Raw genomic sequence first — 16,484 nt, 5'->3', positions numbered from 1 at the left:
CATAATAATTGAAAATGTAAACAGTTGTATTTCCTATTAGCAGCCAAGAAAAATTAAAAAAATATTAGGCAAACACTTTATTGCCCATTTGTACCTATATCTTCATCAAGGAGAGCGCCATGCCCGAAGGAAAGGGCCTTAGCCACTTGAGGCGTATGTGGAGAATCAGTAATAGCGGTTCTTTTTTAATGTCGGAGTCATAAATTAATTGATAATCAATATTGGACCTCAACATCCATAATGTACGATGTTCTTCAACTCATTATAATTTACATTAATTGCATTATGTAATAATAATATTATACTACAAAAAACATTATTAAAAAATGATAATTACCTCTCCAATAGTCTAATCCAAAATCCCATGAATCTTATTTTCTACAGAGACATTGAAATAGTGTTATATTCTGTCAAAGTTAAAGTATTATTCTGTGGCTATATTGTGATTAGACTATTTTAGGTAACATGAATAGTTTCTTATGAAAATGATCCATGTAAGTATCACTTCTTTGGGGGAGAAATTTGTGTATTAATTTGTAGAATTGTAGTCAAATTCACCAAAAAAAAAAAAGGAAAGGAATTGTATTCAAAGATCAAATATATTGCTGATAGTAACAAGTTTTGTTCTTGAAATTCTTAGGAACATGATTCTTCAATAGTGGTTACCTAATATTTGGAAGAATTATTTTTTTTGGCCAAATGTACATTTCAAGTGGCACTTACTTTTTCTTTTTGGGTATCTGTGTGGAAGGACCCGTTGAAATATACAAAATGTGGTGTTTGGTATCCGTGTGACTAACTCAAATTCACGCTAAGAAATTTCACGCTACCAAAGGCGTCTCTGATCTACTTGTTACTAATATATGCATAAACTCATCTCCTAATTTCTTTCATATAATAATAAAATCTCCACTAATTATACTTATTGGCTCATTGCTACATATATACTTTGAAGGCACTTATGATTTTAAAAACGCGATTTTTTTTTAACCGTACATTAATCTCATCAGAAGAGAAACAAATTTTGATCGGACAGAAGGTACTGAATGTTTTGGGAAAAAACAATCAAAACTTGTTACCATTAGGTTAATAGCTCAATGCTTTATCAACTGAGCTATACACTCAGAAAATGATATACGAACATAGTAAATAAGGATTGGTACTGAAAAGAGACCGACTTCCTTACTTCTCATCAAATTAAAGGAGTGTTGCTCTGTATGAGGCTCGTAAGAACTTAATGGCTAAGCTCGAAAACTAAAGGTAAACACACGAGCAGCAAAGTTCCAAGCTCATAACAAGCTGAATGAGCTCGTATGGGTACAAACATGTCATCACTTGTCATCTAAGCAATAACCATTATTCAATAGTTAAAAGTATCATAAGAGTCTCAAATCCAGCAAGTTCAATCAAAACATGATAGATTACAGTTTTCTTAACCTATAACAGTTAACCTCCACGTTAGATAAGGTGAAGAGAGTATTTGACTTATGGTTGAGTGACAAGCATTTCGTCGAGAAAGATGATTATATCATGATTAATTTAAGCAGCTGCTTGAGCCTTTTCAGATTCCTGCTGTTGTTTCCACTGCTCTGGAGTGAGCGCTTTTGTAATAGAGAGAGCGTGGATTTCCTTCATCTCTTCGGCCAGTGCACCATTAACCATTCGGTGCCTCTCCAGCAATCTCTTGCCTTCAAATTGTTCTGTCACGATGACAATAGAGAATTTTGCACCACATCTGAAAACAAGAACAACTCCAATGTAAGAACAGAGATCCTAAAAGAATGTTTAACTCCATGCACATGAACTTACCCCCCAGACATATCAATCACTTCCTGCAAAAAAAAAAGAGAAGGAAATCAAAAGAAATGCTTGGGTACTTTTACTAGGCAAACAGGATGGACTAAATAAATAAATAAAACATGAAGGTTTTTCAGTGTTTGAAAGAAAAATTAGAACATAATAAGTAATGGATTAGTGCTTTTGATTCTCCAATGATCGTCTAGATGGTGCATGAAGTGATCAAAGAAAAGAATTAATCAACACACTCATTTGATCTGTGGAATTCTAAAAAGCTACCCCCCCCCCCCTTCTACATCCCACTCGGAACTCGAACATAGATAACTAAAAGGTAACATTTCAAATACTTCTATTTCTTAATTAATTAATTTTATTTATGTTTTGAGAGAGTAATTCTTATAAAAAAATAAAAATAAAAAAAACTTTAAAAGCAAAGCACTAACGCTGGTAACATTTTTGTTCAAGTGATGGCCTTCAAATGCATAAGTTGGGTTGTTTTTTTATGAGTTCACAAATCTAGCCTTATCTCCCCCCCCCCCCCCCCCCCCCAAAAAAAAAAAGAATCGATTCAATACATTTCTTATGTACCCATAGGTACTATATTGGATTTGAATCAGATTTCGGATCAATCTATATTGACTGACTGCCTTAACCAAATTTTTTATATACACGACAAGAGGAGCCTAATAAGGTCTTTCACTGGAAAGGAAAGCGCCAAAAAAGAAGGAAATAAGTTAAGCCAGATTTCTCGTGACTATCCAAGAATTTCAATGTTGAGCCCAGGTTCTACCTCATCCAACGTTATCTTCAACTAAACATTGACTAGGAAACTTTTCTGGCTTTCCAGGATTATCAAAGAACTCCACATATCTCAGCACTCAAAAATAGGAAGTACAAGCAAGAACATCAATATAAGCCCAAATGTGCAGGAAAAAATTATAAGCATATGATGAAAAGAAATCCTATTCGGCTAAGAAATAACTATCATAGAGAAGGATTATAGACAAATAAATATAGCATACCCATGAACTGCTGAGGTGATCAAACAAATTTGTGGCTTTTATATATCAAAGTTTACAAATTTTCCCATACAAAGATCCTGTGCTCCAATTTACAGATGATCATTGTCAGCTGGTTATGAGGAACAGGATATCAACTTCAAAGATGCTTTGCCTCATTAGACCACATTAAGTGCTTATTTCCTAATTATGCTCCCTGTAAATTCATACATGCATACCTCTCTTAAACCTGACATAACAACTGGTTCTTTGCTTTCCTTCTCATTATTCTTTTACACTTCAGAAAGTGTAATTAAAAGATAATACTTCAAAATGAGTAATGCTTGAAGCCTTTATTATGTAGTATGTTTAGAGATTGGCATACACTTAATTAGATACAGAAAGAAGATTTACAACCTAGAAGATTTACAACCTACATGACAGGCGTCTCTTTTATTGACACAAAATAATAGGTAGCTCCTATATGTATTCCAGGAAAAGAACAACTCTCAGGTCCCTCAATGTTGTAAGGTTCTTCCACCTAGCCCTTGATGTACCTGAAATCTTAGCATGACGTCTCTCTTATTGACATAAATAATAGGTAGTTCATATATGTATTCCTGGAAAAGAGCAACTATCTCAAGTTCCTCAACGCTTTAAGGGGTCATTTGGTTTAGAAGCAAGTTATGCAGGAATTAGTAATGCATCGCTAACAATGTAGAGATTGTAATGTAGGGATTGAAATAAAAGGTTAAGGTTATAATGCAAGGACTGTAGGGTAAGGATTATTTATTTAATGGATGTTTGATTTGTCTACTAAAATTATTATATAGTGCATATTTTAAAACATATTTTTTATTCTTTCAACAAGATAAATATTGGTTACCACATGAAGGGTTATTTTTGTCATCTAATAATTTTACTCCGTGTATTACTAATCTCCGCATTCTTATTCCATATTTTATCTTGCATAAAATAATATATAGATACCCGTATAACTTATGAGGAAATTAGTTATGTGTAAAGAGAAAGTGGAAACAAACATTGCACTATAATATATCTTAAAGTTTGTTGAAAGAAAAAGTGAAACCAAACATTATATTAGCGTCAAGTTTTATGTGGAGATTATTATCTCCACTACTCCCAACCAAACATCACCTAAGTTCCTTCCCCCAGCCCTTGATGTACCGGAAATCTTGTTCTGATGGTATATGCTCTTGAGATAAGGATTTATTAAAGCACCTTTTTAGTAAACACTTTAACAAGTTAGTTCCTTTTTCAGAAAATCATTTCGATGTTAAATGATCTAACCATGTTCATTTCCAAAACTTGTAATTTGTGGCTAGTGATCAAAACCAAGGAAAAAGGTTCAACTTTATCATTGAATATTCTATTTGTCTTACATTTGCCTGCGTCTATTTTCCTTTCCGGTCCATGAAAGCCCAAAACTGCTAATTTCCCCTCCCTCTAACAGATGTCCAGCTTGGCTCTATCATTTTTCACGACAAAGCCACGTAGACCCAAAACAAAAATCCAGAGTCACCCCTAAACTATCAAATTGGTTTATTATTTGTTTATGGCATTGGTGTCAGGGCCAGCTTGTACACACCTTGACTATTTCACCGGATACCTGCTACTTCCCACCAGAACATGTATTGGAACACTATCCACCAAAGCTTGGGTAGATAGAGAGTAATCACCTAGTACTTTTTTCCCTCAGCCAAATTTGAATTGAACTTGAAACCTCATGATTTACCACCCACTTCATTTACCGCTAGATCATATCTTGGGTACTCAAATTAATTTATATATACCCTTCGCAACATTTTAAAATATGCCTATAAAGATATGACACTTAGGCCTAACTCAACCTCAAAAGCTAGCTCATGAGGAAAGGTTTGTCCAAGTTCATATAAGAAAATTAATTTTCCATCCCTCTACTGATGTGGGACTTCTTAACACTCCCCCGCACGCCCAGACCTCAACTAGAGCGTGAACACTTATAAATAAAGGCCCAATATCGGTGAACAACAAATTGGGATAGGTCTGGCTCTGATACCATGTAAAGATATGACACTTAGGCCTAACTCAACCCTAAAACCTAGCTCATGAGGGAAGGTTTATCCAAGTTCATATAAGGAGACCAATTTCTCATCCCTCTACTAATGTGGGACTTCTTAACAATGCCCATGAACAATTACTAACTTCCTCTCTTTCCAATAAATTTTCACCTACTTGTTTAGACGTCCTACTAGATTAAGCAGTTGCTTAGACGTTTTACTTGATTTAGCTACTTGTTTGGACGTCCTACCAGGTTGAGCTACCTTATTTGACATCCTAGTAACTTAAGCTACTATCTTAACAAGGACGACTCATACGCTTACAAAAAATGACATCCTAGTAACTTAAGCTACTATCTTAACAAGGACGACTCATACGCTTACAAAAAATGAATGACCTACTAGTCTAAGTAAGTAACTAGTAGGTGCCTACTTAAGAACCAAGGGCCAAAATTTAGAGAATTAGGTGCATCGCCTACTTAAGAATAAAGGGCAAGGGCAGTAGGTGCATCACTTACTTAAAGGCTTAAAGCCCAAAGATAAAGGGCCAATAGATGGGTTAGCCCAAGACCCATCTTCCCCATCCCATTAAGGGTTATATAAACGTATAAGCAGTTTCATGGGTCATTTATACATAATAAATCAGCTCTCATATCTCTCTCTCACTCAAGTGAGGAATTAGGCACGGAGTCGAATTTCAAAAAGTTGAATTATGTAAAACAATTTTGAGGTTGTTCAGTTGAGTCTGTTTTCTGGTTAGCATAAGTAGTACGCACAAAAGACAAAGCTCACCTTGGAGAATGACTATGGGAAGTGTGGGGGCATTTAAGACCCCTCATTACACACTCTCTACACCTTAACCCTATGAAGACCCTACCGATTGAAAAGACGAGAGACACCAAGAAAGTATCATAATTTTCACACTTCAGGTTTTGCATCTAAGTTAGACTATAAACGTTGGTCCAACACATTTAAATGTCTCAGTGTTTACTCATTGCTTCACAATTTTGTTTAAATGTGGTTTTGACCATGTATCTTGCTAATTTCTTACCTTGAACTTAGGAGAGAGAGGTGGTTGCTTGGCTGCCCAAGTCCTGTAACTTCCTTCACTTATTCCCTTTAAAAATCTCTCCAATATACTTGAAGCCAAGGATAGAAGGTGATTTAGTGGACTGATTTGCTGAAATGAAGAAAAAATTCAACAACCCTAAAGGGAATTTGGGCGGTTAACTCACTCTCAAGAGATATGATAGCTCATTTATTATAAGTGTAAATGAAACCATGGAGTTGCTTATACATTTATATAGCCCTTAATGGGCTGGGGCAGACGGGTCTTCGGCTAACCCAAGGCAGCCCACCTATTGGCAATATTTGGTCCATAAGCTTTTAAGTATGTGTTGCACCTAATGCCCTTCTTAATCTTTGGTCCTTTATTCTTAAGCAGGTGATGTGTCTACTTAACTTTTTAAATTTTGGCTCTTTATTCTTAAGTAGGTGATGCACCTACTCGTAGGTCATTAATTATCCTTAAGCACGTGGGTCACCCTTGTTAAGCAAGTAGGACGTAAAGTAAGTAGCTCAAGCAAGTCAGACGTTTAAGCAAGTAGCTCAACCAAGTAGGACGTCTAAGCAAGTAGCTCAACCAAGTAGGACCTCTAAGCAAGTAGCTCAACCGAATAGGATGTCTAAGCAAGTAGGTGAAACACATAAGTGAAGCATATAGCTCAAGCAAATGACCCATGGAGCTGCTTATACATTTATATAGCCCTTAATGGGCTTGGGCAAATGGGTCTTGGGCTGACCCAAAACAGCCCCGCCCCTTAGCCCTTATCTTTAGGCAATAAGCCTTTAAGTAGGTGATGCACCTACTGCCCTTTTTAATCTTTGGCCCTTTATTCTTACGTAGGCGATGCACCTACTTAAATTCTTTAAATTTTGGCCCTTTGTTCTTAAGTGGGCACCTACTAGTCACTTAGATAGACTAGTAGGTCTTAAATTTTTCTTAAGCACGTGGGTCAAACTTGTTAAACAAGTAGGATGTGAAAGCAAGTAGCTCAATTGAGTAAAATGTCTAAGCAAATAATTCAACCAAGTAGGACGTCTCAGCAAGTAGTTCAACCAAGTAGGACGTATAAGAAAGTAGGTGAAACACATAAGCGAAGCACATAGCTCAAGCAAGTGAAGCATATAGATCAAGACACAGGTGACTCACTTTGTTCCATATTAATTTTCCTTTCCAAAATTTATTTCCTTCAACTATTACTTATCACCTTTATACACCTTTGATACTTAAACTTTAGGCTCGAATATAGCCTCATTTTCCCAATTTAAATAAGATCGTCGATGACAACTTAGTCGTACACATGTTGCAAATCGAATCTTTGATTTAGATGAGACAAAATCCACTAGTGGCTATGTGTTCACCCTTAGTGGACGTGCAATATCGTGAAAATCAGTTAAGTAAACGATATTACTAGATCGACTATGGAGCCAGAGACTGTAGCTCTGGAGTAAGCTTGTTCTGAGGCTAAGTGGCCAAGAAATTTTGCTTGGTCTATTCAATATAATTGTCAAGCCGAAATTGTTGTTGCAAAGAAAAAAAATTATAATTGTAAGAGTAGACACATGAAATTGAGATATGATGTCATTAAACAACTACTGAGAGATAATTTGACTGATCCTCTGACTAAACGGGAAGAAAATTAATTTTTCAAACCTCAAAAGGATTGGGGATAAGGCTGATATGATTGTCAATAGAGATGACAACTCAACCTATGTGATTGGAGATCCTATGAAGGTCATATGAGTAAAAATAAGTCGATTTTGACACTACACACTAAAAGAAAGTGTTGAACTAGTACTAATTGTGAGGATGAGTTATTAACTCTTAGCGAATTCAAAGTCCTTAAGAATGGTGTATTTAAAGCAATATGCAATTGATGAATTCACCTATATGAGAAGTGCATTGGGACTGCTCCTATGAGATTTTGGCCTAGTATGTTGTTTAGTGTGTGTCAATTATCGCACTATTTTATCGTTGTTTTCCTTCTTTCTAGTAGACTTGCACTATCTTACATGTTACTTGCTATATTTTCTTAATTGTCTCCTTCTTTGTACCTGGATTTGTTGTCGAAGGTCTTTCAGAAACAGTCTCTCTACCTCTACGAGGTAGTAGTAAGGTCTGCCTATATTTTGTTCTCCCCATACCCCATTTGTGGGATTTCACTAGGTATAATTAGCAAGATACCTGGTCAAAACCATAGTTAACCAAATTTGTGAAGCAATGAGTAGACCAGATATAAAATGTGTTGGACTAACGTTTATACTCCAACTCAGATGCAAGACCAAAAGTTTGAAAATTGTGACACTTCCTTGCCTCTCAACTTTCCAATTCAGTAGGGTCTCCATGGGGTTAAGGTATGAAGAGGGTAGAAAGAGGGGTCTTAAATACCCCCACACTTCCCATAGTCATTTACCACGGCGAGCTATGTACTTTGCACATACTACTTCTGCTAACCAGAAAACAAACTGAGCTAAAAAACCTCAGAATTGTTTTACATAATTCAACTTTTTGAAAATTCAACTCCATGCAGTATTCATCACCTGACTCTTACACACTTCCCTTGCAGATTGTCATCTGTTGTGCTTTTGTCTCCCTTCCATTACAAATTCTTAGAAAATCTACCAACTACCAACAAATTGAAATTGGCACCTTTAAGCACCATACCAGAGAAGAGAATACTAATGTACAAGTTTGACAGACATTGATCCTAAAACATCTTAGTCTCAACCTTTCACATCAACCATTAGGCTGGTACTTCATTAGCTATCATCTATTTCTAGGTTTGGGAAAGTGCAAAATCCAACAAATATCAACTTCATAGTGCAAAACCCCAATTAATGCAGATTTAAAGTTAGCGAGGGCACTACAAACCCACTCGCAAATTAAACAGAAATAAATAACCCCAGAAACACACGTTCCAGAAACTTCTGTTAACAAATAACTGTTTCCAGCATCAACAGCTAAATAGAAATGAAATATATATATATATATATATTAGAGAGAGAGAAAGAGAGAGAGAGATCTACCAGATGAGAAGGATTCAGCTTTGCAGTTAGTGAAGATTCTACTTGCTCCTTCGTCACCCCCATGATCTCTCTCTATACTCCTTGCACCGTTTTGCTTTTCTTTTTTTCTTCTGAGTTTCTGCCCTTGTTTGTGATTTTTTCTTATAGAGGGAATTGGAGCAAAATGACCAAAATATTCTCTTTTATCTTTTGTTGGTATATTTCCTTCAATATACTACTTCTTGAATCTTGACTACTTTTGTTTGAAAGATGAGGAAATAATAATCTCACATGTAGAATTATTTTATTTTATGTTTGGTTAGAGATATTAATTAATTTTGATATTATCTATAATTATTTTATTATTTATATTATAATCATGAAATTAATATATATGGGATGTCATATTTTATTCTGTTAAACGAAGGGGTAGAAGTAAGTAAATAGTATAACGAAAAGAATATTTTTGAGCCAGAATATAGTTTAAGGATATATGTGCTCGATTTCGAATAGTTGAAGGATAGTTTTGACCCTTTTCCATTTATTTTATAATGATGAAATAAGTTATTTCATATACTTTCTCTATTACTGAAGAATAACTTTATTTTCATCCTCCATATCACCCAACCCCTAATCTTTTAAGATGGTTAAAACTCAAAAGTGAATATTTTTCATCTCGATAAAATATTTAATATTTGGAGGTTAATTTAATAAGAATTGTGAAAACAATAAATCGAAAGCACCAAAAAAGTCTGCTCAAATTTTAAAAAGGGCAAAATAAAAAATAGATAATAAGAAAATAATAAGAATAATTAGCTACGTAAAACCTTGCAAATGTGACTAGTAGTTGGATTCCCATCAAATATAATAATCAAAATTTATTAAATATTTGGCATGAATTAAAAGTAATTAATTTTAGCAAACTTAAAAAGATTAATATTACCTATCAGTCAAGCATGGAAAGTCAAAAATGCTTTAGTTTTTTAAAAGATATTTTTCAACAGTATATTTCCCCAAAAGTAGTTTGAAACTTTGGTGAAGTATAAAATTAAACTTTGGTGAAGTATAAAATTATTGTTCGAATATTATAAAAGTGTTTTTCAAATTGAATAGCGGAACACAAAAGTGCTATCTCCAGAAATAATTTTTCAATTTGAAAATGAAATTTAAAAAATTGATTTTATAAGGGTGAAAAAATAGCAAGATAAGTGGCCGATTACTCAAAAGAATAGGGGATCTTTGAGGACAGCAAAAACGCATAGGTTCCTAGAAATCCAATTCGAATAAAATGAAACATCACAATGAGAAAAGGAGAGAACAAATAAGAGTTGATGCTTGAAAACAACAGGGAAAATATTTCCTTTTTCCTTTCAAAATTTGGTCTCAACAGAGATCTTTTTAATCTTTTAATAAAAAACAACTGAATATATAACAGTGAAAAATGATTTTGATCTTTTACCACCGTGCAAGTGAACCCAACTTAAAACCTTTGAATTAATAGATAGTAACGAGGGGGGCATAGAATGGAGAATTTTCTCATTTTAAAGTTATGCGCACTTTAAAATGAATGCTACAAAGGACACAAGGATTTCAAAATTACTAATCTTTGGCTTTAAACACACGACTACATACAACCCTTCCCCCAACTATTCCACTGAGTCACCTGCAGCACCTTAAACCAAATGTAGTGTGCCTGCAGATTTGGATACACAACTACGCCTCTCCTGATCAAGTAGTCCGGAGTGGAGGAGACACCAGAATTACACCATCTCCGCGAACAAATAGGAAAGGAATGGTCCGTCTTGTCGCCTAAAACACAATCAAGAGAACCACTGTCAGCTGATTTTGCAATCATTAGTGTGCAGAAAAAGTGGAAAATCATTCTTCCCCAACTAACATTAACATACACTCAACAGCTCTTGCAAAAAGCAATCAAAAATAAATACATTAGTTTAAAGAATAGCTGAAATTTTATGAAGCTTTAAAAGTTTAGCTGCCTCAGAATCAACTTCAGACATGCAGGTCTGAAGTTGAAAATCGCATCAAATTTTCAAATTATAGCTGATGGGTCTACCATATCCTTAATTTCAGTCCTAAGGTCGAAAGGTTGAATGAAATTCAAGTTCGGACCTGAGGTCAAAGCTAGGATTTGGTAGTCCAACTTCAGACATTTGAACTTTGGCTTTTAATGTTTCAGACCTTCACACGTATAAGTTAGACTTTGACAGATCCAACTTCATATCCGAAGGTCGGGTAGAAAAGAAGCAAGTCCAGTCTGCAATTGCCGAAACAGACTAATAGCTTTTAAAAACCAAATATATTTTAAATAGCGGTACTGTAATCAGCTGACCTAGTGTCATTTCTATGATTCCTACTATTAAACCAATTATACTCCTGAAACTATAGGTTCAATGTTTTAAATAAATAGTAATTTTTCACATGTATCTATACTCCATATTAAGAAAGTTGGGATTGGTTGAACCCATGTACAATTTTTTTTTTTTTGATGACCATGGTATCCGGACCAGCTTTCACGCATCTCGACTAATTCCACGGGATACCAACCACCTCCCACCGGAAATAGGTACCAGGTAATTTTGTCCACCAAGGCTAGATCAGATGGGAAGAATCACCTAATGTTTTTTATCTCCACTGAGTTTTGAACCTAAGACCTCAGGATTCTCAACCACTTCATTGACCACTAGGCCACACCCTTGGATGTTGAACCCATGTACAATTTGTTTTTACAATTTTAGTAATTCTTCACAAATATCTATACTCCATATTAAGATGTTGGGATTAGTTGAACCCATTGACTATATGTGACATCCTCTACTGCTACTAGGTTTAATAGAGACATTTGGCTTAATTGTAAAATTTTACAATTATATAAGGAAAGTAGAGTTTCAATATGTCAAAACTTGGGGAGTTTTGAAAGAATAAACCAAGAGAGAGAAAAAATTACTTTAATTAAAACACAAGATGGACCGTGGGAGTTGAACCTTCAATTTCAACCTCAATAATAGTGGTGCACCCCATTGGACCATAGGACTCTTTAAGCCTGGTTACACACATAGGTATTTATGTAGTTTTGAAGAGTTAAAATATTGATATACATGGTCTAACGAAGGGAGCATGGATGCACGTGAATCGACACCCCTCCCTTAGGATACACCCCTGGTTCTACTACAACTGGTAATAAGAGTAGAAAGCTTCTCGAAACATCAGATGGAAAAGGAGCACCTATCTTCTAAGAACTAAAGTTCATTTCATCATGAGAAGCCATAACGCTTGCAGAGTCTACAGCAACGGACTTGGCTCCTTATCTTTTGCCCGCTAACCGGTCACCCCTAGCTGCTCAAACTGGACCAAAAATTTCCCTCCTCTCAACCCAATAAATTTGAAGATCAAGAAAACTGCTTCTACTCTTCCTTTGTACCACAATTTCCTGCACCGCATAACTCTCCACATGTCTTCCGCATTTACTTCCATCCTAACCATTAATCTGAATCAACCATTCAAAACTTCTGGCTGTTTCTACAATAACCAAATCCCTCTCAGTAAATCTCACTCTACAGCACAAAAAGGGGACAAAACGGGAGAGAACTATGCCCTCATTTCCTCAACATAAATCAGGCTGACCCTTTTGTTCACCTGGCACACCCAGATCTGGATGACCTGATATGCTGTGGTGGATGAGATCTGAATCATATTGGCTTTATACATGTGTTGTCTGGCCTTCTCTAGCATGATCCATTCTTATTTTAGACTATTATCGGAGTTCATGCAAACATACAAGGAGCAACATATTGTTTTCATCTACCCATATAACTCATTAATTTACATTAGCCATATAAGAAAGCAATGCTTCGTAAACATTTCCAAGTACAGGAACTGCCTAATAAATCTTGTGTACACCAATCATCCACTAGTTTCCGAGGGGGGTCAGACAAGTTACAGCAAATGTCACTTGGTATGAAAGAAATGATTGAGCATCACTACTGAATACTATTGATGGAGAAATGAAACAAAATACAGTGGCGACAAAGACATATTGGGAAAAAAATCAACAACATTATCTGCTGAGGAATACGCTCTACTGGAAGTTGGGAGAATTCTAAAGCGACACCCTATTGACGCAGAGTAGGTGGCCGTCAAAGCCAGCTTATTTTACAGAGCAGTAGGTATAGTCCACTTGTCCAACATATTACAACCAAGGGTATGCTGCTAATTAGAACAATGTATTGCCATTGCAATGACCAGAAAAGGAGAGGAACTATATCTTAATTTCAAACCAAAGAAAAGAGTAGGTAAGAGAAATAAAGCATACCCGAACTATCTCTTCATATGTTTCATCATCAATCTCAACCGTGGTCACAATTTCTTCAACATCACCAAGAATCATATTAAGATGCTGATCATAAGCCTGAAAAGGAAACCACACAACAGCTTAGTGTCACCTCACAAGATTTTTTTTCCGTAAAATTTTAAGGAATTGGTAGAAGTCAAAACTAAATTGTATGCTTGTAAATCAAAATGGATTTTTGGAACTTATGATGCCTGTGAAATTAACCAAGAATCAGCAGACAAAAACAAATTATAGTATGCTTATAGCAGAGCAATAGCAAGATAATCCCCTAACAAACATAATTCAGTAATTTCCAGCAAGATCATGCAATTGCTCCTTTGTTTATAAGGAACATCATTGTAATTGTTCTTCAGCATTCTTTGGTAATGCAACAATTGACAATTTGACTAAGTAACCATGCAAACACATATTTGAAGAAACAGGCAAACAAAAAAAAACACAATCTCCACTTATTATGCAGGTATATTGTATTTAATATAATGCCTTTTCGCCTGCAAGTAGTTTTCATTGATGATGGAGACAAGTCATTGCTTATTCCCCTCCAACATTAGTTGTCAAAGTTTTCGCATCCAACCATCTTTGAATGTTGACACTGGGAAAAGATGCTTCGACATATTTGCTCTGATGATAGTCTAGTCTTACTTTGTCTGTTAGGTGCTTCCTTTCACATATAAGGTCTTCTTTTCTGCGTCTAATTATTTCCTATTATTCCTATTTTTCAGAAATTTTATTATTCAGGAGATAATGACAAATGAAATTACTCAAACGGCTTTCTTATCAGCAAAATAGGCATTCTGCCTTATCACATTATTTCTTACACCCACATGAGAGTGATCATGCTGCTTTCCTTCTACTATTTTCAGTCCATGTCAACATTTAGTCACTCATAACCCCATCTGAGTAAACAGAAAGAACTTCTCCCTTGTTTTCTGCTGAAATGCTAACACTACAGAAAATCACATCTCTATCATGCAAAAAAGAGATTTTATAGGAAAAATAGAATACAATTGTCCTTATCTCTCTTCGCCTCCAGCTTCTTAAAGATAGTCTTCAGGTGCTGTAGACTGCATATTATCTACACATGTTTTATGTATTAACAACATACCAATACGTTACAAAACTTGGTCAGCAGGCATAATAGTTGAAACCCAAAATCTCCCCATTTTTATATTACTTGCTTTAATAATGATTAGGGATGGCAAATGGAGCGGCGGCAGGTCAAACCCACGAAGACTTCAACCCGCTCCGTGCCGCATAACAAAAAGTTCTGTTTGCAACCCGCCCCACCCCGCATAGACACCCCACCTCACCCACCCCCGCATGACATATTTTTTTCTAAATTGAGTTTGATACTAAAAGTGAAATTCATAAAAAAGAAATTACATTTTTCTGCTAATTAGTATCTTGACTGTCATAATCATACCCTTTGCTGGGAAATCTAATATTCCATTGTTGTACAATCATATGATAGTTGTTTCCATTTCTGTCATGACGTGTATCCTTAATTCAACTGGGAAATGAATTGAATTTAAAAGGAAAAAATTACCGCAACAAACTGGAAGTTCATCAAGGAAAATTATTTAAACTCAATTTTATACCAACTGGGAGTAATAAATAAATAAAATATGTGTGATACTTACACTCTAAAAATACAATTTTATTAATTACTCATAATTATACACTTGCCTAATAAATTATGAATTGATTACTTTGTCTCACTCAATGTAATTTTGGATGTGGGCAAGGTTTCTGGCTCCTTACATATGCATCAATAGAAAAAAACCACAACCCGCACCCTCACCCACACTAAATTCTTTAAAAACCCACCCCGCCCCGCCCTGCCATTCACCCGCATAGAGACAAACCTGCTCCGCACTGCATAAGGCAAAATCCCCCCACCCCAGCCCCATTGTCACCCCTAATAATGATAGTACATTAGTATCTTTATACACCCTCTTTCCTATTCATCATCCATTAGCACCTACTATCATAATCTTCAATATATTTTCCTCGAAAGAATATTTGGTATGTATGTATTCTTTAGAACTTCCTATATAACATGAAAATTCAAACCTTTAGGATACATATTAGCATACACTTCGAATCGACCTCGATTTCCTACCATAATAACACTTCGCATGAAATGCAAAACAGGTAATAGAAAGTGGAAGAAACCAACGAAACTTCGGTCTAGTGGTTGATGGGCCAATGCTTGAAAACATATCCCATCAATGCATTGGCTTCTGCCTAACTCATATAATTGTGCTCTGTCAACTGCTCCTCCATTTCAATTTGTTTGTCTTACTTCACTTTTTAGTCAATTTTAAAAGAATTTTTCTGCTAACTCCTTAATTTTAATTTTCCAAGTGCATGTTTAAAACCACAAGATTATATTTTTATTTTTTGAAACACCGTGTCAAGCCAAAACAAGTCAAACAAATTGAAATGAAAACCTGAACATGAAAGAAAATTGAAAACAACAAAATATCATAAACCCTAGAATACGAAGGAAAAGGGGTACAGGTAACAGCATAAGTTAGCAAGATTTAAAACTTAGAAAAACACCAACTTGCATCAATTTAAGGCTCAATTCTACAATTCAACAGATAAATTATCAACAAAAAGATAGAACAAACAACGAGAGTAGAAATTGGGGGGGAAAGAGTTAGTAAAATACATGAAGTTTGCCACGGAGTTCTCTATCGGAACGGAGTTTAACGTAGATTCTCTCGTCAAGACTAAGCCTTATGAGATCCAATGGCTCCTTCACTGTGCTCTCCTCTTCACTTCCCATTGCGCTATCTTTTTCTCTCTGCAAATTCAAACGCGACTATCTGTGGCTCTTTTCCCTAATTATAAGGAAATGGGGAGGGTTAGGCTGGCGGGTCGTTTACAGGCCCTATCAATGTTATACAGAGTAAGCCCAAGTATAGCCCCATCTGAGTTCAATAGTCAGCCCAATTGAGATCGAAAGTTTTTTTTTGTTTTCTTTCAGGAATTTTGATAAATAGCTATAGTTTGAATCATAATAATGAATAATATAGTTTGCTTAGTTACAATTCATAGAAATAGTTTAGAAAGGAGTGAGGTGAGCGAAATCGAGAGCGATAAAGGAGAGAGACAAGCAGGCTGTAAAATCCTATAATTATATTAGGAGAGATGAAAGCGGGAGAGGGGGCTGAGAGAAAGAGG

At 35.5% G+C, this 16,484-nt stretch overlaps 2 protein-coding genes across 2 annotated transcripts; both read right to left on the bottom strand.

Annotated features, from left to right (window-relative positions):
- Positions 1 to 1,234: 1,234 nt before the first annotated feature.
- On the bottom strand, positions 1,235 to 9,110 carry LOC129901325 (protein BOLA2). The gene is made up of 3 exons (XM_055976477.1): positions 8,945 to 9,110; positions 1,810 to 1,832; positions 1,235 to 1,735 (listed from the first exon to the last, which is right to left on the bottom strand). Exons 1-3 carry the CDS (start codon positions 9,005 to 9,007, stop codon positions 1,540 to 1,542), a joined length of 282 nt encoding a protein of 93 aa, XP_055832452.1. The 5' UTR covers positions 9,008 to 9,110; the 3' UTR covers positions 1,235 to 1,539.
- A 1,332-nt stretch (positions 9,111 to 10,442) lies between these two features.
- Positions 10,443 to 16,128, bottom strand: LOC129901318 (sm-like protein LSM3A). The gene is made up of 3 exons (XM_055976465.1): positions 15,970 to 16,128; positions 13,254 to 13,349; positions 10,443 to 10,732 (listed from the first exon to the last, which is right to left on the bottom strand). Exons 1-3 carry the CDS (start codon positions 16,084 to 16,086, stop codon positions 10,652 to 10,654), a joined length of 294 nt encoding a protein of 97 aa, XP_055832440.1. The 5' UTR covers positions 16,087 to 16,128; the 3' UTR covers positions 10,443 to 10,651.
- Between the last annotated feature and the right edge of the window lie 356 nt (positions 16,129 to 16,484).

This window comes from Solanum dulcamara, chromosome 1, assembly GCF_947179165.1.
Source record: "Solanum dulcamara chromosome 1, daSolDulc1.2, whole genome shotgun sequence".
NCBI lineage: Eukaryota > Viridiplantae > Streptophyta > Magnoliopsida > Solanales > Solanaceae > Solanum > Solanum dulcamara.
Note: the sequence above shows the minus strand (reverse complement) of the source record. Positions and strands in the feature narration are given on the sequence as shown.

Bases quoted from the DNA above. Each gene is read 5' to 3' on its own strand.
- LOC129901325 (XM_055976477.1), bottom strand. From the start codon at position 9,007: ATGGGGGTGACGAAGGAGCAAGTAGAATCTTCACTAACTGCAAAGCTG. The intron at 1,833-8,944 runs GTAGATCTCTCT...TTTTTTTTGCAG, and splicing joins AGCTGAATCCTTCTCATCTG to GAAGTGATTGATATGTCTGG. The intron at 1,736-1,809 runs GTAAGTTCATGT...TCTTGTTTTCAG, and splicing joins GTGATTGATATGTCTGGGGG to ATGTGGTGCAAAATTCTCTA.
- LOC129901318 (XM_055976465.1), bottom strand. From the start codon at position 16,086: ATGGGAAGTGAAGAGGAGAGCACAGTGAAGGAGCCATTGGATCTCATA. The intron at 13,350-15,969 runs GTATTTTACTAA...TTTCCTTTTCAG, and splicing joins AACTCCGTGGCAAACTTCAT to GCTTATGATCAGCATCTTAA. The intron at 10,733-13,253 runs GTATGCTTTATT...ATTGTGTTTTAG, and splicing joins CATATGAAGAGATAGTTCGG to GCGACAAGACGGACCATTCC.